General features: G+C 38.5%; 1 protein-coding gene across 3 annotated transcripts in view; it reads right to left on the bottom strand.

The window, feature by feature from the left end:
• Positions 1-4,270: 4,270 nt before the first annotated feature.
• Positions 4,271-24,945, bottom strand: part of SLC38A4 (solute carrier family 38 member 4) — a 32,167-nt gene continuing 11,492 nt past the window's right edge. For all 3 annotated transcript variants that reach the window (XM_069975912.1, XM_069975929.1, XM_069975921.1), the window contains 10 exons: positions 22,151-22,232; positions 21,971-22,053; positions 21,777-21,835; positions 19,336-19,599; positions 17,987-18,066; positions 15,231-15,331; positions 11,993-12,117; positions 7,975-8,119; positions 6,706-6,803; positions 4,271-5,164 (listed from right to left, as the gene is read on the bottom strand). In XM_069975912.1, coding sequence (XP_069832013.1) covers positions 5,060-5,164; positions 6,706-6,803; positions 7,975-8,119; positions 11,993-12,117; positions 15,231-15,331; positions 17,987-18,066; positions 19,336-19,599; positions 21,777-21,835; positions 21,971-22,053; positions 22,151-22,232 — 1,142 coding nt within the window. In that variant the 3' untranslated portion in view covers positions 4,271-5,059. The remainder of the gene's footprint in view (positions 5,165-6,705; positions 6,804-7,974; positions 8,120-11,992; positions 12,118-15,230; positions 15,332-17,986; positions 18,067-19,335; positions 19,600-21,776; positions 21,836-21,970; positions 22,054-22,150; positions 22,233-24,945) is intronic.

The following is a 24,945-nucleotide window of genomic DNA, read 5'->3' as shown; positions in this document are numbered from 1 at the left end:
CGTAGTGGATTTCTTCCCTGTGCATATTCTTTCAAGCCATATGGAGCATAAAAGGGAACCTGTCTTTGGTTTTATGGTTCAAAGCATGGGTTCCAAGCCATTGGGGTTGCCTGGCACCTTCTCTCTGCCACGTCGACCCTGAGTAATAGATCTCTTCCTATATACAACTAAGGAGAGATCAGTCAAGCCACTGTAAGACTACCCTGATGTCTCTGAGCACTATTTTCAGCTGAAGTTATAATAATTGTCTCTCTGAAACTGCACAAGCATAAATGAATCATAAATCAGTGATATAAGAGAGTCACTTTTTCATGATGCCTGTGGTTCAGGCAGCATGAAACTAGCAATAGGCTCCCTATAAGTTACCGGTCTGTTCAGAAACTGATGTTCACAGGAGAAATACCATTCTTCATACTCATCATATACATAAGACACTGTGAGTAATTTGGTTAGTAAAAAGAACTTCTGCTTAACCAATGAAATACTATGGATAAGAAAGGAAATTATAAACTGATGGGAAATTAATAGAAATTAAATCTAATTTTCTTTCCAGTGGGATACATGAGAACATTGATGATCTGAAATGTATCTCTTTATGGAATCTGTGATATGTTTGGTGTTGTTTTCAGGGATACAAAAGTACTTATTTTAATTTGACATTACAAATAAACGCAAAGACAAATAATTTTTCCAAAATAGTTTTTTTTTATTCTATACATGTTTTCTTACTATAAAAAATCCCAGGTCAAACTATAGTATTATACAAACTAATATAGCAAAATATCACAATTCCAATTTGAAAAATCCATCCAAATCAACCTAGAGCAGGATCCCTGAAGTTTTTTTAAGATATCAATATTATGGCCCAGATTTATGAATGTGTCTGATTTTTGTCTCACACATTTTGATAAATCCGGGCCTATGTCTGTAGATATTTAGTATTTTTTGGGAAAACAATATAGAATTCAAGTTAGTTTTTTCTAATAAAAGCAGTGGCAAAGAAATACATACCTTAAACAATTTTTGCCAAAGTAAAGAAATATATACAAAGAAAACCAAAAACAGAGTATTATTACGTGATTTTCCATGACTTTTCAGGGACTTTACAGTACATAAACATTGGCACTACATTCTGGCGTAAGAAAACATTTTAAACCATTACAAGAGGTATTTTTTGATAACAGGTAGTATATAATATCGTCTGATAAATGATCAGAATCATTTTAGTTTTCACAGTGTTTAAATAGGGTGCTAATATTATACAGAATAGAGATACATGTTATCCAGAATTACAAAAAACACAGCCCCTCCTGTCCCCAGGATGTGTGCAGTGTTACAATTCAACATTTACTTCAATGGAACTGAACTGCAAAACCACACACAAACTGAGGACAAGAAAGGTGATATTTCTGGAAGAAAGCAAATAGGGCTGACCATAGGATACATTTTGGGTAGTGGGAAGAAGCTTGATCCTCTCTGAAAATCTCTGTAAACTGAGCGAGAAGGCCCCCTCTTACATTGGCTTATACAACTGGAAAGTAATGAGTCTGGTACGAGAGGTATTTTACATTTAAAAAAAACTTGAAAAACCTAAAAAAAAGTGTGAAAGGTGTTATACGGGTACCAATAATCCTAAAAGAATATGTGCACTTTGCAATATTTATATTGCTCCAATGCATCTAAAATAGATTACCCATGCAAAACAATGGCCGTTATTTATAATCATGGATGTTATTTGCCTTTATTTTTCCCTAGTTGGAGCATAGGCTATAAATAAACCCTATAAACTGTATGATAGCAAATACAGGAGGCAGGCTAAGGCTATGTTCCCACAACGTCTTTTTTTTTTTTGGCTGTTTTCCAGAGGTTTTTTGGACAGCTGTCATTTTGGCAGTAGAACATGGCTGTTTGGTTTTGGTGCAAAAACGACAGACGTCCAAAAAAGGCTGCAATACGGCCAAAAAAGCAGGTTGAGGCTGTCCTATCTCGGGGTAGCATAAATTAGTGACAGAGAAGAATTACGTATCACTTACATTGTTCTATGCAGCCAAACAATCAGCAGCTGGAGGGTGGGGGGAGGGGTGTGGCAAGAATTCTATCCTCCTGCATATTAGGAGAACGGCTAAACAAAATGATGTAAGTAAAACACCGATCCAGTCAGCATTTCTGTCACTAGATTATGTTGCCCTGATTTAAAGTGGAATAAACCTAGTGACAGAGGCTCAAGCTCCAGCATGTATCAAAGTCCATATATATATATATATATATATATATATATATATATACAGCTTACACATATTTTGTATAGATTTGATATTTTTTTTACTGTGTGTGAACATAGCCTTACACTCCATCCTGTCACCCTGAGGCTATGTTTCCATTGTGTCTTTTTTGGCAGTTTGGGGCCAAATAACAGCCATTATTTTACATTGACGGCCATTATTGTACAAATAACGGCCCTCATAGTGAAATGACAACCATTATTTGGCTTCAAACAGTCAAACGTTATGTGAACATAGCCTAAAGTACATCAATATTATTTAAATGACAGTAAAAGTCATATAAAATAGCTACAGAGTATAAAGTTTATATTAAGTGCATGGTTAAAAAAACCATATCAGCTTACTAACTATAATAAAAGTATTAAAAAAAGTATCATTTTAAAATATTTCTATATATTTGTGTTTCCATTAATGTCATCTTAAAGGGATAGTTCAGCTGCACTATGTCCTGCAGGAAGTTGTATTATTTCCAGTCTGGAAAGCAGAAGAGGTTTTCCATGGAGATTTGCTACTGCTCTTGACAGTTCCTGTCACAGACAGAGGTGTCAGCAGAGAGCACTGTATCAGAGTGGAAACACCACTTCCTGCAGAACATACAGCAGCTGATAAGTACTGAAAGAGTTGATATTTTTTAATAGAAGTAAAATACAAATGTCTGGCATTTTCTAGCAACAGTTAATTTGAAAGATTATTTTTGTGAACTACTCCTCAGTAGCCTGTTTATTACCAAATACTGTACTACTTTTCTGTAAGTATCATCAGTATAAAAAACTACAAATCTACTTGTGAAACCTATGTACTCACTACTTTGTGCAAACAGCTTCCATTAAACAAAGGGATTTCTAGCTACCAGAAAGAACCCTTATTTATAGTTATGATGAATATGGAACATAAAAATCATCTCCCCAACCATGACATCCTAAGTGCTTACCATACCCCTCATTCAGTCATTCTGGAAGACATGACCATACAGTGAAAAGGCATTATAAGAGATACCTAATTACAAACTATACACCAGCACCAAATATTATCGGGATAGTTATTAAAGAAAAAGAACTCTGCTTGGTAATTTTAAGGGGGGAACAATAGCAAATCAATAATACCAAGTGAATCTATAATAGTTCCATGGGCTTTTGTAAACATTAGGGGACATATTTTAATGTATATTATTTTAGGTGCCCTAAAGAATTAGCTAATGTAGCTGCTTTTAAAGCATTGTCTAAAGTGTCGAATGCTGTTTCTAGAGAATATTACACATATTGGTTAATATAAAATATAGTAGTTTTTTTTACACTTTGCTGGTTTAAAAAATATAAGCATTTATTAAAACTGATGCTGTTACTGGAACTTACATTCACCCCCCCGTCCCAACAGATGCCACATAGGCTATTGTTCATATGTATGTTTGCACAATATCTAAAATGAAATCTTGCTGCAACAACCACTAGGGGGAGCTCAGAAGATTACTTCCTACTGTTGATATGTTAGGGTCCATTTACACAGAAAGATTATCTGACAGATTATCTGCCAAAGATTTGAAGCCAAAGCCAGGAATAGATTTGAAATATTTGACAGATAATCTGTCAGATAATCGTGTAAATGGACCCTTAAACTTAATAATAAAGCAATATTTAGCCCAGCAGCTATTTTTTTTCCTAAAGGGGTTGCTGAGGGAAAAAAAGATGGCTAAAGCATTCTGCTCCCCAGTGCTTCCCAGAGACTTAGGGCTAGGTGGTAATGTTGCAGCAACATTGTAGCAATAGCTATTACTTCAGACATTGTTTTAGCATCTGGCAGCAGAAGGTTTTAGCTATCATTTGTTCCCTGGACAACCCCTTTAAGACTACATCTATGCAGGGTATGTGGAACTCTGTACCCATTAAATAAAGCTAAAAAAAAAAAAAAAAAAAAAAAAAAAAAAAGCTAATAAACCCATTAAAGAATGCTTAATAGGTTTAGTATTCAGCTAGACCTATAGGTTTAGTATTCAGCTAGACCTAGAATTACAGAGTTTTATAAAGTGGACATTCATAGTAGTGAATTGTATCAGGATGTAGTCTGCATTAGTAAGGCATGACTGCATCTTTCACTGTCATCCTTGTTTAAGCTATACTATATGGAGTATTTTGTGTTGCGTATGCCTGAAGAAAATAAAAATAGCATAGTATATAAATCAGTGTCACTGTTTCTTTAGCTGTTTCAGTCTGAAAAAATTCAGAGAGCACAGAGGAAAGGAGTGCCTCTTGAGGAATGGCGGCCTGTCAAGGCTTGATACTCCTCCTTTATTTTAAGTAGAGTCTATTGAAAGAACACTATAAGAAGAAAACCTTTATATGTCAGATTATATACTAAGGTAGGATTATACCAACTAAACCTAAAGGTTTAACAATTGATGAGTAAACTGAACAAAAATGTAGTATATTAGTTAATTCCCCAAAGTCAGTCTTTTCTAAAAACACAGTGTTAATATAGGCATGGCATAGTCAGTCCATCAGTGTCCAGAAATAACAGTATCTATAATCCAGAAGCATTTCCCCTGTGATTGATTTGCAATGATCGTTTGCAGAGAACACCTACTAGATTTTAAGATTTCTAATAATATAAACACTTGCATATGTTAATGCATAAATAACAAACCCTAGTATAAAAAGAGTTTTCTATTCCACATCTTGGTACCGGCAACAGTCTTTGGATTGATCTAGCATCTTGTCTTCCAGTCATCCACACTGGCTTCCAGCTAAAGGCACACAAAGAGCATTCCTTTAGCCTCACAAGGGTTAATGGTGCTTGGAGGAAGAGGCTGGGTTATGGATCCAGTCGAATACAATAAGTGACATGCTCCCGATCATAAATATGAAACCAACCACAAGGAAAATAAAAGCCTGTGGGATCAAATACATAGATGTTACAATTCATTTATAATCATCTTTTACCATAGGCTTCTTCTATGTCCCTTTATGTATTTAATGTCAGTATAGGACTTACTAAGATATAAAGTACATAGTAACTGTTTTATCATTATGTTTCGATTTGTTTTTCCAGAAGAAATATGGCCATCATATTTAATAATATTATTGAAACACAGCGCCCTCTATTGTTGTAATACATTCTTATGGAGACAGTCCATAATTTCCGCTGTTCCAGGAGCAATGACTAATCCCTGATGTGCTGTCTGTACATTCTTTGGGTGTGTAGCACAATAGTAACAAGTTAGAACACTGTTAATAGGCTTGAGAAAAGCATGATAAGAGCATGTATGTTTATAGAGATGTTGTGAAATCGGAAGTCATATCACTGTACAAAGTCTTGTTCAATAATACATGATGTGGTAAGGACAATGGGAGATATTGAACCATATCTACATAGTAGCTCCTCCTGGACACCAGTACTATAAATGTCACATGGCAGGTAGGGGACCCTGTTTAAGATTTAGTATTGGGGTCCTGAAGCCTTATAGGCCCTCATACACATTAGTCAAAAACATCTGAACTGTTTAATGTGTATGGAAGCCTCCTGAGTCTTCCCTGAAAGATGATGTCAGTGAAGAGAAAGGCAGTGTAAGTTGGATTTCAATTGCATGGCTCTTTTCACCTACGAGAAATATGTCATACCTAAAAGAGAGACATACCTCTCTTTTCTCTATTCTGAACACACAAACTTTTGTCCAAGCCAAATGTACATATGTATGCTGGGATCATATGAGGTAGCTGCTGGCTGCACGTTTGACTGATAGCTGATGAAGTTTAAGCACACCTTAAGGTATACCTATCAATGCACCAGTCCCAAAACCTGATTCCAGTTCAAAATACCATAGACATGCAGGAAAATAAAACTACATTTTTTCCTTTTTCACCTTTTAGAGGACAGTGCTCCCTCTAGTGGTCACAATATTGTGTTACAGTCTGCAGTCTCTGGACCAGATTTACTATATTTGTCTAGTTAGACAGAAAGGGGAAGATTTATCAAAGGGTGTACAATATAGACTGGTGTAAACTGCCCACAACAACCAATTACAGCTCAGCTTTCACTTTACCAGAGCTGGAAGCTGAGCTGTGATTGGCTGCCATGGGCAGTTTACGCCAGTCTATATTTTACACCCTTTGATAAATCTCCTCCATAATCTTCAAATACACCAGATGTATAAGTATAGTATAAGTCTATATAATGTCTTACAATGACACTAATAATATTTATCACAGTGTATCATGCTGGTGCATCTGAAAACTTTCTAGTTAGAAGTGTCACTGTCATTTTTAAAAAAACTTTTGACATGTCAGAAAGACATCAAAAGTTTTGACTGGTCTGAGTGTTCAGACCCTGACCAAATGTGAAAACAAGCTGGGAGACTACAGCTCTCTGTGCAGTCCTCCCTGTCTCTGTGTCACCCAAAATTAGGTATGAAAAATGAATTTATAAGTCTTACCCCAATTTTCTGTGGTGAACGGAAAGGTTCTTTCTTTACCACTCGTAAATAAAATGCTGCAGGAAGAATGAAGATCAGCATGGTGGCTGCTGATGCACCTGTTAAAGAGAAAACAATAAGTTCTGTACTCATCATGATAAGGTTTATTGTTGTATTTGAATAATAAATTTAAATGCCCTTACTGATAAATATATATTTTATTGTATTAATAACACAAGCCAGGTTTAGTTAAAGTGTCACTATGTTATAATTTTCAAAAACTAAATAAACAGGGGATGTGATATATAGCAAGTTTGAAATTTACATAAATTATTATTATTATCATTATTATTATTATTTTAGTTATCATGCTTTAAAATAAAGTTATACTTACATATATCTAGGTCCAGTCTCCTGAAGGCAGCATTTTAGTATTGTGCTGGTTGAAAAAAAGGAGACCAGATGCAGGAAGTCCTGGTAATCTGAGCGCTCGCAGAGAGAAGGCAGTCATGTGACTGATGGACACATTGAGCCGTGACTCTCTGTACTGGCCGGGACTTCATGTATTGGTCTCTTTATTTCAACCAGCACATGACTAAAAAGCTGCCTTCAGGAGACTGGACCTGGATACAAGTAAGTATAGCAGCTCTTACCCAGACCCCAAGGAATCAAATCTTCTAACACTTTAAGGCTATGTTCACACTACGTAAAAGTACGGCCGTTGCTGCTGATGGCAACATCGGCCGTACTTTTGCCGCGGTGGAACAATGCCTTACTTTCAATGAGATCCCGGCCGGAGCGTATACACATCATACACGCTCCGGCCGGGATCCTATACGGGGCCGTAAATAACTGACATGTCAGTTTTCTGCGGCCGGAATTCAGTGATTTCCGGCCGCAGAAAGCCCTGTCAGTTCACTGTGCCCGCATCAGAGCTCTGCAGCCGGAAAGATCATCCGGCCGGTACTTAAGTACCGGCTGAGATGATCCAGCCAGAGACCGTCCATTCTGTCACCGGGCCGGGGTCACGGAACGGTCGGTCTCTTACGTAGTGTGAACATAGCCTAAAGGGGTATATGTCCTAGATGTTTTTTTTACTAATTAAAACCACATATTAATACGTGTTAGTGGAAATGTATAAAAAAAAGTCAACTGAGAATCCCTTCAATACACTTGGATGGGGTTGTTTTTTACATCATGTAAAATTTCTGTAACAAATGTGAACATACCCTAAATGCTAAGAATGTCATTGTATAGAAAATGTAAAGTTTTACACTTCTTATAACTAACCTATAAATCCAAAGATATCCTTAATGGTGGGAACAAATATAACCATAGTGTTGTTCAATGCCAAGAGAATAAATGCTATTAGGAAATGCCGTAATAGACTAAATGGTCTTCCATGAAATAGCAGATTAGTAATTGAAGATCGGATCTGGAAAACAAAAAATGAATTTGTTATGTGCAGATCTCATGTATGAATAATTACTGAATGTTGGTATTATTTGGTATTATTTTGGCTGAGTGTTTTGGTATTATTATTATCAGACGGGCATTATTATGTCACATTTTTTCAGTGGTATTACTACTTCAAGTCCCTGCCTAACCGTGGGTCTAATCAACTGAACTGAATGTGTTATAGATCCCTATGATGCTGTCAGCTGTTGTTTGATAATTACGTAAATAATGATCATAATCTTTATTGACAGCTGTCATTGTAAAATAATGTCTGTTATTTTCAAAACAATGGCCATTATTTTGCATACAAAATACATTGTAGATGTTTTCTGCAGTATCATGAGGACCTGCCTAATATTTCAAATACAGCAACCTCAAATATGAATTCATATTAGGTAGTTAGGAAAAACTTTACCTAACATATCACCATCAAGCCACCAAACATTATTATAGGGACCAATGACACAAAATGAAATTTTTACAGTCAAGCTGAGAAATTTTATACATTTCACAATTAAAGAGTCACTGTCTTTTCATAAAGCATGTCAAAAGTTATTGAGCGAAGCATGTCTCTCTGCCCACTGCAACCTGCAAGTGCTAGGACTTACCATACATACTCCCCCCATTGTATACATGATATAGATATTTGAATCGAAAAACTTAATTTTTTTTTTTTTATTAGAAAAAATTAGGTTCTTAGTAAACCATTTGATCAAATAGAGTGTAGCATCTCACTACATTAGGGTGACCTCTCTTAGGCTAATTAGTTAGATTCTGCATGTTCAGTTTGATGGCTTTGTATTAGCACAAGAGAGACCAGTGTCAGTGTAGGACCATCCCTCTGAGGTCACCCTAATGTCGTGAGATGGTACACTCTATTTGATGGTTTGCAAAGGAATTAATTTTTCCCCAAAAATTTTTTAGAGGAGTTTTTCCCATTTTCAAATATCTATATAATGTATACGATGGGGGTGGGTATATACAATAATTCCTAGTCCTTGCAAGTGTCTGATAACATGTAAAAAAAATTATTTTACATGGCTAATTGCATTACAGACAGTAAACTGATGGGTTGTGTAAAAAAATAAACAGTATATGCTCAAAAATATTGCTTTAGCACTTATAACATTTTTTCTACTACATTTACGCAACCAATGGGCTGAATGACCTAAGCAAGACGTAGAGCTTTCACTGCAGTAGCTGAAAAAGAAGTAGGTGAAAGTTCACAAGCGGCTTGTAGGAGATTAAATTACTATGCACAAAATGTTATGGGTGTGGATCAGAAGATTGTATTACCTGCAAGCCCTAATTTATTTGCACTGGATTATTATGGGAAATTGCTGTACACTATTTATTCAGGGAATTGAAAGAACATGTTTAGTAAAATACAGCATGCCCTGGAAATATATGGGCATTTGCCATGTTTCCACTACTAATGCACTGATGATATTTCATATACAGTATATGTATGTGTGACATTTGTATGGGAAATTGTTTAGCTGGAATTCTTCTCATTTTAGTAAACTTCTCAGAGCAGGGCATTCACTATTACATTTTTTTTGTAGCCTGTACATATAATTAAGATATCTCACTACTGACCATCTTTGTTATCAGGTCTCTGGATAAGCAATCTTAAAATGGCAGATGTAAGACCATAAGGGCATAGCTAGTTTAAAGATGAATTATTTATAAAAAAAAAAAAAAGTAAAGGAAACCAATCACTCCAAAAATCAATATAGCGTACATCACCTAGCACAATTCCTATACATATACCTATGCTCTATGCCTGGTATGAACAGAAAACTTACTTTAAAAAAGTCCAGCACTGCAGGCCAACTAGTCATCTAGGCACTGTGCTGGAGCATGTAGTCACAGTCCCAGTTCTAGTTTGAGACTATGGAAATAACACTCAGCTGAGGAAACCCAGTTATGTATATGACTAACTTAAAAGAGTTATGCTAAGATTAAATTTCAAGTATTCCAGCAGAAAAAAATTAATGCGGCACTCACTATTGATGTAGAATCTTTTTTTTTTTTTATCCATATACAAGCACTGGGGTAGGGAAGAATGCTTAGCCGCAAGTAGCCCTCCTATTTAGCCTAATGGCTGAGCAAGTTTCACTTTACACCATGTCTGATAAATCTCCCCCATAGCCCTTTAGTGCATGAAATAGACTTTTTATGCTCAGATTAATACTTTTTATAACTATGTGATTTTGGGTGGTCCAACTACTGGGATCACTCTCAGTTCTTTTCGGCAGTGGAAAGTGTCCTTTTATTGGTGAATAAGTGGACTTCACAGCAGTTGGGCCATCTCTCTCTAGGGAGAGGGGGCCCAACTGGCATGGAGCCCCGCCTAGGTGACACTGTCCACTGATGAAATGAAGTGATTGTAGTAGGAGCATAAAGAAGACACAGACACGTTTTATACAGGTATAGTCTTGAGTCTTAGGAAGGAGGAGGAGAAGAAAGATGGCATACAGTAGCAGAGACTCTGAAGTCCTGGATAAAAGCGAGGTCTGAACCAGAAAGGTACATTTGTGTTATAAGGTGTCCCAGGGCTATAGAGAAGAGTTAGTGCAAAAGCTTTGAGGGACGCAAAAAACAGATCTATATATATATATATATATATGTATATATATATATATATATATATATATATATATGCATACATACTCTTGCTGCCTTCTGAGGCATTTATGTATGAGAGAGGTTATTTATGGCCTTACTGATCTGGATCTGATAACCACAGGATCTGGTGCTAGAAGAGGGATTCTTATTTCAAGCCACAGGCAGAATAAACAATTGAGACTGTCCATGAGGGTAATCGGTAATTACATAATAATTATTATTATCATAATTTTTTTGGAATGTGTGATCTACAATTTACCTCTTTAAGATATTTATACATTTACACATTTATGAATACTATAAAATATTAATATGTATTTATACAGATAGAGAATCCAATCACCTTGGAATGTGTATATCTATATTTTGTGAACTGCCTCTAAGCTATTTTACATTCTTCAGCATCAATGTGTACTACTTGCTGACAACACTTATCCAGAATGACAGGTAAAACATGTTCTCTTGCATTTATTAAAGTATGGACAATAGGTCACTTTTAATGCATGTATTACAGCAATTGATTTCACTGGCATAGTTAGCAGTACTGAATCTGAAATGGTATATTTAATATTTTTATCACAGAGCTTTGATAAAAAGATTGCAGCAGTGTCTCTTAGCAAACATTTTGTGACAAGAGTATATTTAGAGCGCTTGAAAGGCAATACTGCCATAACAAGCCAACAGCTGCCTTAAATCTTCACAGCCGAGGATCCAGTGAACACTAGCTAAGAATATTCAACTTCATTCTGGAGTTTTTACTGCATGAAAGCTGAACTACTAACATGACAGTAGAGGGCGCTATAGATAAGGATGTGTATATTACAGCTATCCTGTGAGTTATACAATTATATGCTATGGCTTTACAGCTACAGTAATATTTATTCCTTTAAATTTTAGGATTAGTTTGAAATTAAATACTACTTTCTGCCTTTTGTTAAATCTACCATTTCATTTCATGCATCACCTATCTTCACCTCAACAATGTAGTACCAGTCTCTTAATCTGTCTCTTGACATACTAACAACATATAGCCACAAGCGGTACAAGAAAGAGCCATTCTGAGCAGTTGCCAGTCAGATTAATAGTGACATATATAGTGACACACAAAAGATCACCCCAGTCTTAAAGCTGTCAATTAAGAAAATGACTATATGCCACCCCAATAGAATATTTATTTAAGAGACTTTTGGTGTATATAAAGGTGCAAATAAATACTTACAGGAAATAACACAATTGGAACTGTCAGGGTTACAGCCACAAGTACAGCCAAGCGAACACAGAGAAGAAGGGTGTCAAATTTATACACTTTTGTATAAGTGTGAAGCAATTCATCTTGAACTTCTCCTGCAAGATTTTATGAAACATAAAAATACATGGTTAAGAAATAATAAGCACAGTTCAATAATAACTTTAGGGTATTGCATAACCTAATGTGAAAATGGTTGTCCAGCAAGAACAATTCCTTTTCTTAAATACATTGTCCCTTTCCCCCCATGATCAGCGATCAACATATAATGCTGCTAGTCTCTGCAAATTTTCACTACAGAGCCTAGTATCTTTCTAAATACTTGTGTAATACAGTTTCAATTACCAGTGTCTTTTAACTCTGCATGTTAAGGAAAAGTTTCTCTAACATATTTAAATTTCCTATAGGGACATATGGATAAGCTTGGCCATCAGTATGGGTCTTACATCAAAGACCGGTTGCAATCTTCAGTTACAGCTGGGAAAAGCGTTGCAGTGCATTTCACTTTCCGGTTGCCCGTCCGATCTGACTTATGGCAGGGTTAGGGCTCCATAGACTTAAAATGGCGCTCGACTCCTGCTAGGATCAGTCAGTTTGGGCAGTCGGCCCGGGAGTGAATCATGCTGCCATGTTTTTTCCCCCTATTAATATTTATAATAGCAGTGAGTTTCAAAATTGAGGCCCAGTGTGACATGTGAAAAGGCAGAATAAATGATACCAACAATTTAAAGGTGTTGTCCAGCAAAAAACTTTTTCTTTAAAATCAACTGGTATCAGAAAGTTATATTGATTTGTTATTTACTACTATTGAAAAATCTCAAGTCTTCCCATACTTATCAGCTTCTGTATGTCATGCAGGAAATGATGTTTTATTTTTAGTCTGACACAGTGCTCTCTGCTGACATCTCTAGCTGAGACAGGAACTGTCCAGAGCAGGAGAGGTTTTCTATGGGGATTCATAGAAAACCGTGTCCTGTCTAGGTAAATTACAAATCTATGTAACTGTCTGATGCCAGTTGATTTGAAAGAAAAAGTTTTTCGCTAGACAACCTCTTTAAGTTTGAAGGATATTAAAAATCACTTGGCCTGAGAATTACTGTAAGGCTATGTTCCAAATGCGTAATTGGAAAGGCAGCTGTCTTGTAAGATAAACAACCGTTAATAATGATCATGATAACAATGAAGCCTTCCTACCATATTATTATGGCACCTGTGTAACATTGTTAGTTAAAGGGGTTTTCCAGAATTAGAAAAACCTAGCTGCTTTCTTCCAAAACCAACACCAGTCATGTCCTAAGAATATATGTGGTATGGGCACAGTTCCTGAATATCCATTTTAAATGGGCAGAAGCCCAAGGCAGAGAAAATCCCCACTTAATGATACTAGTATAACAGTATTACCTAGGGTATAGCACTGTTGTGAGAACTGTTGTGAGTGGTGGTATTAACTTTGCTTCATGAGGTACAGGTTTTTCTGTAGGGTATATTACAGGCAGATTTTAGCTTTCTTTTTTAATTTTTTTTTTTTTTTTAAATCAGTCTAGAGGAATACAACTGCAAACTGCTGGTGTTAGCTTACTTCTCTGATAAGGAAAGGTTTGGGCAGTTTAAGTCCAACAGGCCTGATCCATGATCAAGTTTACAACGTTTGCCTACTCTATCATTAATGAAACCTATTGTGAAATCTTAGGGTGGATCTCTGCAGGTACATCTACATCCTTCTGAAGTACAATCTCACTTAATCACTTATTTTAATTGTAATTAGAATGTGTGTTCCTTCCAGGGATTGTAGGCATCAAAACATTGGCTGTCTGCCTGGATCAGAGCACAGCATAGTACAAAAGTGTTCTGAGTTTATATGTACTCATTTAAATGAAGGATGTAGAAACTGAATACTCTAAGCAATGGCAAGTTAAGTCTTCTATGTCCTGAAATTGCTGCTTCATTCCACTCTCAGATAATAGAAGAAACAAACTGTTCAGGTAGGCCTGGACACAATGTTAAAGAGGTTGTCCCGGCAAAATTAACTTGTCCCCTATCCACAGGATAGGGGACATGTAAGAGATTCTGGGGAGATCCATATCAGGCCCCCGGCTTCTTTGTTATGAATACAGCTGCGGGGATGGCACCTGGCGGAGGTTGGACCCCGCCCAATCATTAACTTGTCTCCTATCCTATAGCTAAGTTTGCACATAATGTGCCTTTCTCCAGTAAATGGGGGCACGTTATGTGCAAACATAGTCATACGCTGAATTCAAGTTTTCCTGGACCTCCTTAGGGCTTCATCCAACTGCATCCAACTTTTTTAGCCACCAGCATTTAAATGCCAAGCGGTCAGACTCGAGCATACTCAAGTTGGGATCATCTCTGGCCAAACTGAAGGGAAACCAAGACTGATTGTGTCCAAGGGAACACAATCAAGGGGACACATTTATTTCTGTTTTCCGGGTGCCTGACTGCACCAAATAAAGGAAATAATGAATGCAGAATGCAGAATCTAGCTTGAATGGACAATAAAAAAATGTTGAAATGTTATTTTAGTATATGTTATGCAAATTTTTGGCTCCAAAATTACTGTCCCCCAAAAATCGTCAGCTTAAAAAGTTCAAAAAAGGACGTTGTGGAAACATTGCCTAAGGCTACGTTCACACAGTGTATTTTAGCAATAAACAACTGCCATTGCTGCAGGTGAACATAGCCTGCAACACACACTGATCATTGCTATGCCATAGGCATAGCATTGATCAGTGTAATAGGCGATCTGCTCATTGAGCCTGTCTGTGCAGGCTCAGTGAGCAGATCGCCAATCGGACCACACGGAGACAGGTAAGAGAACACCGGCACTCCGATACAACGCAGTGTGACTGCAGAGGTCCCGATCGTTAAGTGACAGGGGACTTCCCCTGTCACTTGCACTTAAACACCGCGGAAACAGCAGGTTAGAAAACTCTCACCTGCTCATATGTCCCTATAGCACACAGGGCGCTGAGGATGAAGGTACGTATCTTACCTTTATCCTCTGCACTGTGTCCGTGCTAATTGAAGTTTAATCTTTATGATAATTAGATGTTTTGGTGCACTGGGGGCGGGACTACCGTCCACTGTGCACCGATCTGCTGATATTCATTAGATATTCATTCACAATTATTATTTGTCACTTATCCACACTACAAGACCATAATATCTTTGCCATACAAGTATTTGTACTTACCATAAAATGTAAGGTAACCAAACAGTGCAGAAAACAGATACATTGCCAGCATTGCAGCTATAGACACATTAGAAACAGTCTGCATTTTTCTTCGGGAACGGCTAGAATGAGATCAATAAAATGTATGTCAGGCTATCATGAGACATTGCTATAAAAAGCTAATTACTAAACACACAAAAAGAATCACTCAGGAATCCAGCTGATCGTAGCCTTCTCAGTACACTATTTTTTAGGCTATGTTTCCACAATGTAAAAATAAGTGCAAATAATGGCCGTTGTTGCAAAATAATGGTAATTATTTGCCATTAAATGACGGCCATCTTCTCCATTTTCACAGTGTGAGAACATAGCCTTTCTGTGTTTCAATCCACTCCTGGTTTTAGTTGCAAAATATTGACCAAAATACTGAGCAAAAATGCGGTGTGTGAACAAAGCCTAAGGCCAGTGTTTTGAAAAACTATAATGGAAAGATGCACAGTTTGGCCATGTTCACTTATTAGGGGTGCCTTCACACCTACCGGATCCACAGCGGATCTCACTTCTGCGGATTCGAAGCGAGAACCGCTGCGGATCCGGTACCATTTACCCTTATGATAGCACATATTCGCAGCGGGATTAACATCCTGTGAATATGTGCTTTAACCCCTCGCTGTAGGCAGCCCCGCCGCCGCATTAGTCCATCCTCGGCCGCATCCCCCATCTCTGGCTGCATCCCCCCATCCCCCGTCGCATCCAGCAGCCCGCCGCCGAGAGCATAAAGTACCTGCTCAGCGGCGCGGCTGCAGTGAGGCTCCCAGCTCCGGTCCCGCTAATGAGCGGCCTGGGGATAGGGGATGCAGGCTGCTGGATGTGGCGGGGGATGCGGCCGGAGATGGGAGATGCGGCCGAGGATGGGCTAATGCAGCAGCGGGGCTGCGGACAGCGAGGGGTTAAAGCACATATTCACAGCGGGATGTTAATCCCGCTGCGAATATGTGCTATCATAGGGGTGAATGGTACCGGATCCGCAGCGGTTCTCGCTTTGAATCCGCAGAAGTGAGATCCGCTGTGGATCCGGTAGGTGTGAAGGCACCCTAGGGGAGATTTATCAAACCTGGTGTAAAGTGAAACAGGCTCAGTTGCCCCTAGCAACCAATCAGATTCCACCTTTCATTTTCCAAAGAGTCTGTGAGGAATGAAAGGTGGAATCTGATTGGTTGCTAGGGGCAACTGAGCCTGTTTCACTTTACACCTTGTTTGATAAATCTCCCCCATAGTCTTTTTTTAGTAAAATAATGTCTATTAGTTCACACAATGCATAGAATAAGGGTCCTTTTACACAGACAGATTTATCTGACAGATCATTGAAGCCAAAGCCAGGAATGGATTTGAAAGTAGGAGAAATCACAGTCTTTCCTTTATGACCTGTTGTCTGTTTATAGTCTGTTTCTGGCGTTGGCTTCAAATATCTGTCAGATAAATCTGTGTGTGTAAAAGGACCCTAACAGCCATTGTTCACAGCGGCCATCAAGTTAATGTTCAGGACATGTATTGGTGGCCGTTATTTTAAGTTGTGGCCACTAAAGTATGTTAAATAATGACGGTAATTTAGTAATCAAAATTATGGCCGTTGTTTTATTTTGATATCAAATAACGGCTGTTGAAAATTGTTGTGTGAATATAGCCTGACCCTGACCCTCATCCCACTTCTGGTTTTGGTTGAAATAATACTAACCTAAATACTGTGGGAAATACTGTGTGTGAACATAGCCTAAGGCCGTGTTCCCACAATATAAAAATACTGGTAAACAACGGCCATTGTTGTAAAACAGGGATGGAGAACTTTCCGCCCTCCAGCTGTTGCAAAACTACAATTCCCCTCATGCCTGGACAGCAAAAATCTACCTCTGCTCCGGAGCAGGCATAAATTTTTAGCATGATTTGGGCATGCAACAAGTGTAGATTTTAATAAATTAGGCGCAGTAGGAGGCCATGCCTCCTTCCCGCATTGCTGCACCCCTGCCCGCCCTTTAGGTGCATGGGGCTATGTCTGGTAAATACTTTAAAATAAACACATATTTTTGCGCAGAGAGGCCACTTTGCAATTATTTCCAAGTATGGTCTTTCCCTGGTCTTTTAAATTTCTCATTATTGGGAATCATATGTCAGCATTTTGGTAAGGTATAAAATATATTTTCACATGTTTAGGCCAAGTTTACACAGGGTATTTTTACATTAAGCAACGGCCGTTATTGCAGGTTTGCAATAACGGCTGTTGTTTAATTGCAGCAGCCGATTACACTATAGCCTATGGAACCATGGCCATAGTGTATACATTACGGCCAGGATTCCATGCGACCGCACAGAAAACTGACATGTCTCTTTTGTGTGGCCACTATTCAGTGAACAGTAGCCGCACAAAATAGACTGTGCACACAATGTAAGGTATTGCTTCTGGACGTTCTTTACATTGTGTGCTATGGCTAATTGGAGTGCAGGCACACCCGAATGTGCCCGCATTCCAATTAAGATGAAGTGATGTTCAGTATTGGCCGGGTTAACTTATCAGACAATGGCTGTTCTGTAACACGGCCGTGTAACACAAAGGCTTCTGTTTTGCCATGTGTGAACATGGCCTTAATGTAGATTATAGGGTCATTTTTCACTTTTTTTCCTGGCAATTCTCCTATTCCATCCACATATATGAAACATCATTATTATCACTTTTTAGGTCTTCTAAAGGATTTACTAAACTCCTCTGAAAATAATATTCATACCTTTTAAGCTCACTGTAGATCGGTAAGACTTCTGGATGGCACACAAAAGCAAAGGCCAGGATAGGAATAGCATAAGCTGTCTGAAAGATATATTGCAGCCAGTTATTTTCCTGAAGCAAAATGTTCTAGTGTTCTAAATAATTGTATGCATAGCATATTCTCATAAAGTACATGTTAGAATATTTGTACAAGTTAGAATATAAATCTTGTGTTCAATAGGGATTATTTGCAGAGATGTGAATATATCCTATTAAATAGAGTACTGAATGTGCGCCATGTTTGTAATGTGATCTTATTGTTGTGTTGGTTTCCAACATCAGCATGGGATGCTATAAAGAAAGCACACAACCTGTTTCCCTGAAAATGAGACAGTGTCTTATATAAATGTTTGCTCCCAAAAATGCCATATGTCTCATTTTCAGGAGATGTCTTATTTTTCTATGAAGAGGAATTCACACTTATTGTTGAGTAGGGGACTCAGGATCCTGTTTTCAAGATTGTGGGGGTCGAAACATGTAAACCCTGCAATCATACAGAGGTAAGTTTATTGATGGGACAACCCCTGAACACAATTCTTCTAGAAGAAGAATATCTCTGTAATATGGTATGAAATAGAACAGTCCATTCTGGGATTTTCTTTGAGTAAATAAAAACTGTGCCTCTCTATTAAATTGCAAGCATATTTATTGAAGTTTTGTATAGGAGCCATAGATTTCAATGCAAACTATAACACTGACTTGGAAGGTGCTGACTGTCAGGCTCGGTTCATTAGCTTGGCTAGTCTCTTTTTCCGTCAGGACTAATGAAAAAAATACATGTAGGGCTATGTTCCCACATTGTCTTTTTAGGCAAAATAAAGGACGTTGTTTTTAAAATAACAAACATTATTTTATAATGAGGGCTGCAAATAATGTTCATGAACATTATTTGCAGCTGTCATTATAAAAAAAAAACAGCCATTTTTTTCAGCCTAAAAAACATATTGTGTGAACATAGTCTTAACAAGGATACATAGAAAGCTCTCCGCCATCAGAGGCTATGTTTAAACATCACAGCTTACAGCAGAAGCTCTGAACTCCCAGGACCATGTGACTTGGTAAAAAAAAGCTGAAGTATACTAGTATGTATTTAGAATTATAATTAATTTTTATTCTTACATACCACAGATCATATATTTTTGGTACTGGACAAGTTTTTCAAATTTGCAATGCTACAATTTATATACAGAGCATAGATATTATAGGAGACGGGTGAAGATGAAAAACAAACCAGCAATAAAATATTCTAGCTACATGTTTACAGGCATATGTAAATGTGGTGTTTCCTTGAGTATTATAGTATAAACTTACTTGTGAATTGAAAACAAAATATTTGGGCTGGCATTTATCTTCATGGTGGGCTTCAAACTCTACTCCACTTCCATGGTTATTATCTTTGTGCTCATTCAGGCCTGTCCCTTCTTGAGTGTAATCCATCATAAAATTTACACCGGTACCAATGGTGTAGTTTTGCATCATAACTGGCCGCAGATGATAAGTACTGTTTGTTGAATTTCCAGCATGTTGATCCAACAAAGGTAATGGACAGGGTATCTGAGTCTTTTTATAGATGACCTGTAATAAACAGATATTAATAAATTGTAACCAGAGTCACATTTTGCTTCATGATGATTAAAGGAGAAGTCTGGCGAAAATTTTTATTAAAGTATTGTATTGGCCCCACAAATCCCCAATATACACTTATTACGGGAAATGCTTATAAAGTGCTTTTTCCCCTGTACTTACTACTGCATCAAGGCTTCACTTCCTGGATAAAATGGTGATGTCACAACCCGACTCCCAGAGCTGTGCGGGCTGTGGCTGCTGGAGAGGATCATGGCAGGGGGACACTGAGGGGCACAGGGCATCGGAGGGACACTTAGCATCCCTCTGCCATCATCCTCTCATCCGGGTCGTGACATCACAATTTTATCCAGGAATTGAAGCCTTGATGCAGTAGTAAGTGCAGGGAAAAAGGCACTTTATGTGCATTTCCTGTTAAAAGTATATATTGGTAATTTGTTTAACTTTTGGGGGGGCAATACAATACTTTAATAATTTTTTTTTACTGGACTTCTACTTTAAATGTGAATACTGTTCATAGTTTTTTTTGCATATTGTTTACATTTTATCTTCTAATTTTCTGAATTCTGAAGTTTGAAGAAGTAGCAGAAAAAAGATTTGATACAATTTTGATATCTGACTGTATAAGTTTGTGTATAGTTCTACAATAGCCAACACTGTATAAATAAAAGAATGTGACTTGATTTAGTTGAGGGAATCTACAGTAAGGCCTTATTCCCACATTCCGTAAATGCCCGCGTAATTGTGTTGCATAGCAACGAACGGTGTTATACTGCCAGGTGGCCTTTGGCATGTTCCTGCAGCAGATACCACTGCATGGGATGCAGGAACATTATCTTTTTACACAAGCTTCAAAGAGATGTCGGCACTATCGCATTCAGTGGTGAGAAATGTGTTCAAAAGTGTGTTTTAAGTGTAGGAAGTGTCACTCTTGGTATCTTGGCTAACAGGAATGTTCAAACCCGATCGTCTTGCCTATATGTGGTGCTCAGCAAGGTGTAGATAAAAGTCCATCCAACATAATGCACAAGCCAGGTAGGAAAGAAACAGAAAGGTAACCAGTAGCACTCACCAGTCTTCAGGCAATACATATCTTTATTCAGGGGTACATCAAACAGGTTGGTGTGGGGCAGGGGGAGACAAATCCAGCAGATGCCATGCTCTCAGGCTACAGCCGTTTTGCAGGTAAACTTCCCGCTTTCTCAAGCGGGCTTGAGATGTTTTCCTACCTGGCTTGTGCATTATATTATCTGTTTACAATTGCATTGCAGGTACCATTGGGTGTGCCCACAATTCAATTAACCATTGACTACAATGTAAAGTACAGCTCCCGGACGTTAAATATTAAATTACAACTAGGCAACTGCAATGGTAAAGAGGGAAATATCTGACAAATATCTTCATATACAAATTTAAAGTGACTTTGCACGCACAATCTGCCCACCCCAAACCACTTGTACCATCAGATAGCTGATTTTAATCCAAGATCTGTCCTGGGGTCTGTTCGGCAGGTGATGCAGTTATTGTCCTGAAAAACAACTTGCAAAACTTGCAGCCCTGTCTCAGACTTGGGTGGCCTAGATTATGTATGCATTTGGCTGGCACAACCTCTCTGTCCCTCCTCCCCGCCCTCTTCATCATTAGGAATGCTCCAGGCAGGTTTTCTACTATTCATCACCTGTAAGAACACGTCAGAAGGGCTGGATCGTTACGGCACCTGAGCAGTGTTCAGAGAAGTGAGGAATAGGAGAATACCTGGCTAGAGCATTCCTAAAGATGAAGAGGGCGGGGAGGAAGGACAGAGAGGTTGTGCCAGCCTAATGCATAGTCACTCTAGGCCACACCAATTTGACACAGGGCCTCAAGTTTAAAAGTTGTCTTTTAGGACAATAACTGCATCACCGGCCAAACGGACCCCAGGACAGATCATGGATTAAAAGAAGCTATCCGAAGGTACAAGTGGTTTGGCGTGGGCAGATTGTGGGTACAGATTCGCTTTAACTTCGTAATGAAGCAATCTGCAGCTTTTGTTACATGTTATGGTTACATGTTGTTTTTCACTAGAACTAATGCAAAACTAATAGAGTTTTAACAATAATCCAATTGTAAGTAGATTTCTAAATAGAAATATGTCAGAAATATATGCAAAATAAAATGAAAACACTTACCACACTGACAAAAAAAACCATGCAAGACAGAGAAAATCCACTTGTGTATCCAAGGTAACCTGTTCATGATAAGACAATATATGAATTGACTATGGCAAGACTCATAGATCATTTGCCATAAATCATCTGTCTAGTTTATACAGTACAGCACATTATCTGTTTCATATATTATGCAAGAAAACTCTCCAAATTACCTAAGTTCTTCAGAAGAGACAATGGAAGAATAATTCCAACAGAAACAAATATCACCAAATAGTTCCCATTCAGGTACCATTCCCTGCACAAAAATAAAATAAAATAAATATATATATGAAAAGAGGATTTAACAAAATTAAGTTCAGCAAATAAATACTACAATTATCGTAGACACATACCCAGAATTCTCTTCCAGTCGCATGAAAGTTTTTATAACCTCCGGAAGTTCATATTTGACAATAAATAGATAACTTGACATTGCTGAAGAAGTAAAAAAAAAGATTAAATGGCAAACATATATAATCTACAATTTTTGCATAGAAATTCTCTCTTTAGATTTTTACTTTTATGCACTGAAAGTCAGAACTAGCGGGTAATATTGCCCAAAAATAAGTGGCCAAAAAAGTGTCCTTCCCTCTACCATCCTACCATCTTCCTGGCTCTCTAGGATGACGATTGAAAAGGCTGCAATGACTGTTTTCTGACCTCTTAGCTTGACAAATGGCTAAGGATCTTAACCCCTCTACTCCTGTGATTCCCCCCCCCCCAAAACCAACTGGTGTCAGAACGTTACACAGATTTGTAAATTACTTCTGTTTAAAAATATCAAGTCTTTCAGTACTTATAAGCTGCTGTATATCCTGCAGGAAGTGGTGTATTCTTTCCAGTCTGACACGGTGCTCTCTTCTGCCACCTCTGTCAGTGACAGGAACTGTCCAGATCAGGAGAGGTTTTCTGACAGGGACAGAGGTGGCAGCAGGGAGCACCATGCCAGGCTGGATAGAATACATAGTGCATACATCAGCTGATAAGTACTGGAATTTACAAATCTGTATAACTTTCTGACACCAGTTGTCATGGCCGCGGCGGCGTCCCGTGCTCCGGGCCGCCGCCGCGACCGCCATCTTGCTCAGGCAGCTGCCGGGGTCCTGGTGCAGGGACCCGGCGCTGCGGTCTGTTCGGCCCCGGGGGGTGCCTCACCTCGTCCCGCTCCGCCTTCCGTCTGTGCCGGCCGGCGCGCGCGTCCCCGCCTCCTAGGGCGCGCGCGCGCCGGCTGTCTCAGATTTAAAGGGCCAGTCCGTCCCTAATTGGTAGTTGCACCCAATCACTCCCTATAAATCCCAGCATGCCCTGTCCCCTGTGTTGGAGCCTCTACATGCTTCCCATAGCGTTTGGCCCAGCTCCCTGTTGTTCCTGATACCTGTCCGCTACCTGGTCCCTAGTCCTTGTTCCTGTTTCCTGTCTCACTGCTGTTCCTGTGTTCAGCCTGTCACCTGCGGTACGCCTACACGCCACTGTCAGTACCTACTCCTGCCACGCCTCGCCTGCCGTCACCAGCAACCAAGCCAGGGGTAGCGACCTGGGGGTCGTCTGCCGCAGCAAGTCCATCCCGCTTTGCGGCGGGCTCTGGTGAAAACCAGCGGCCCCTTAGACTCCGCTCCCTGGTGAGGTTTGTGCCATCGCTGGTGCCGGTCCAGTGGATCCACTACTGCAGGCGTTACACCAGTTGATTTGAGAACATTTCTTTTCACCAGAATACCCCTTTAAGGTATTCAGCCTTCAATGGTTTGATCAACATTTTCTAATAATATTATTTTTAAGGTATTATTTCATTATGTCAGATTTCATAGTCATATGTATTTTTTCTATCAACATATTATGTATGCAATTAATATACTATTATGTATAATTGGTTTATTTGCACATCACTCCTAGATGATTAAGATATTCTGATAAAATTACGATATTATGTAATTAAGATATTATTACCTTTAATTAGCATAATACAGAACATCTGTATTTTTACACCAAATGACGGCCGTCCAAAAAGGCGGCTGTAAAATGGCCAAAAACTGACGTTGTGTGAACATAGCCTTATTCTGCAGTGCTGAGAGTATTGGTGCAGGACAGAAGGCTACAGGTGGGGATACCTCAGATGCTCTAGGAGGGAATAGTGTGCTTGTCTAGCCATATTGGTACCAGGGCTCGTCAGGACAAAATCAGAAAACAGAAGGATAACCAGGGACAGTCAGATGTTCAAAAACCCAGAGGTCATGTATAATCAGTCAAGGAGGGTTACCACATACTCAGTCCAAAAGTTCAAAGCCAGAAGATCCAATCTGCACACACTAGTTTTTCTATTATGTTTTATTCCACTCCAGATTTTGGCTACCAATACTGGCCAAAACACTGACAAAGAAACTATGTGTGAACACAGCCTTTCTGGGTTTTCAACCCACTCCTAGCTTTGGATAAAAAAATACTGACTAAAATGCTGTGTGTAAACATAGCCAAAGGCAGAACCCTAATTTATAAATATGTAAATGAAACTGTACAGTGAACAGCGTAAATGCGAAAAATATCAAATGACAGATTTGTGGTTTTATGACATCACATCCCACAAAAAATTTAATTAAAAAGTCTGATGGCTATGTTCACAAAACATTTTTTTCTTTCTCAAAATGACGTCCATCTTTTTGAGGTTGTATTTTGAACACTGTCATTACAATGATGACTGTTGGTTCATTATTCTAGCTCAGGTGGACCGATTTCCCTTTGGGTGTGTATTTAATTGAAAAGTCCATTAAATTTAATAGTAAAGATGGATGGTGAAAAAAGAAAAAATGTGTGTGAACAACCAAAAATAACGTCCTAATTGTCATGATCATTAATTTGACGTCCATGTCATTTTAGACACTTTGGGCATTTGATGGCCGTCATTCCATTGACTTCATTGCATTCCATTGAGGTCAATTAAAATGCAGCAATAATGGACGTTATTTAAAAAAATAAAAGTGGACGTCTTTTCTCTTTTTTACTTAATAACATGAACAATGAAAAAAAACCCCTCCCCACTCTGACATGATGGAGCAGGGAAACCAGAAGACTATGAAGACCAGCGGCTGTCTGTTGACATGGTACAAGGGGACAGGGATGGGTAAGTATAAATTCTTTATTATGTTCCCCCTACCTC

The sequence above is a fragment of the Dendropsophus ebraccatus genome, chromosome 1 (genome assembly GCF_027789765.1).
Source record: "Dendropsophus ebraccatus isolate aDenEbr1 chromosome 1, aDenEbr1.pat, whole genome shotgun sequence".
NCBI classification, from domain to species: Eukaryota; Metazoa; Chordata; class Amphibia; order Anura; family Hylidae; genus Dendropsophus; species Dendropsophus ebraccatus.
The sequence above is the reverse complement of the archived record's forward strand: the minus strand, read 5'-3'. Positions and strand labels throughout refer to the sequence as shown.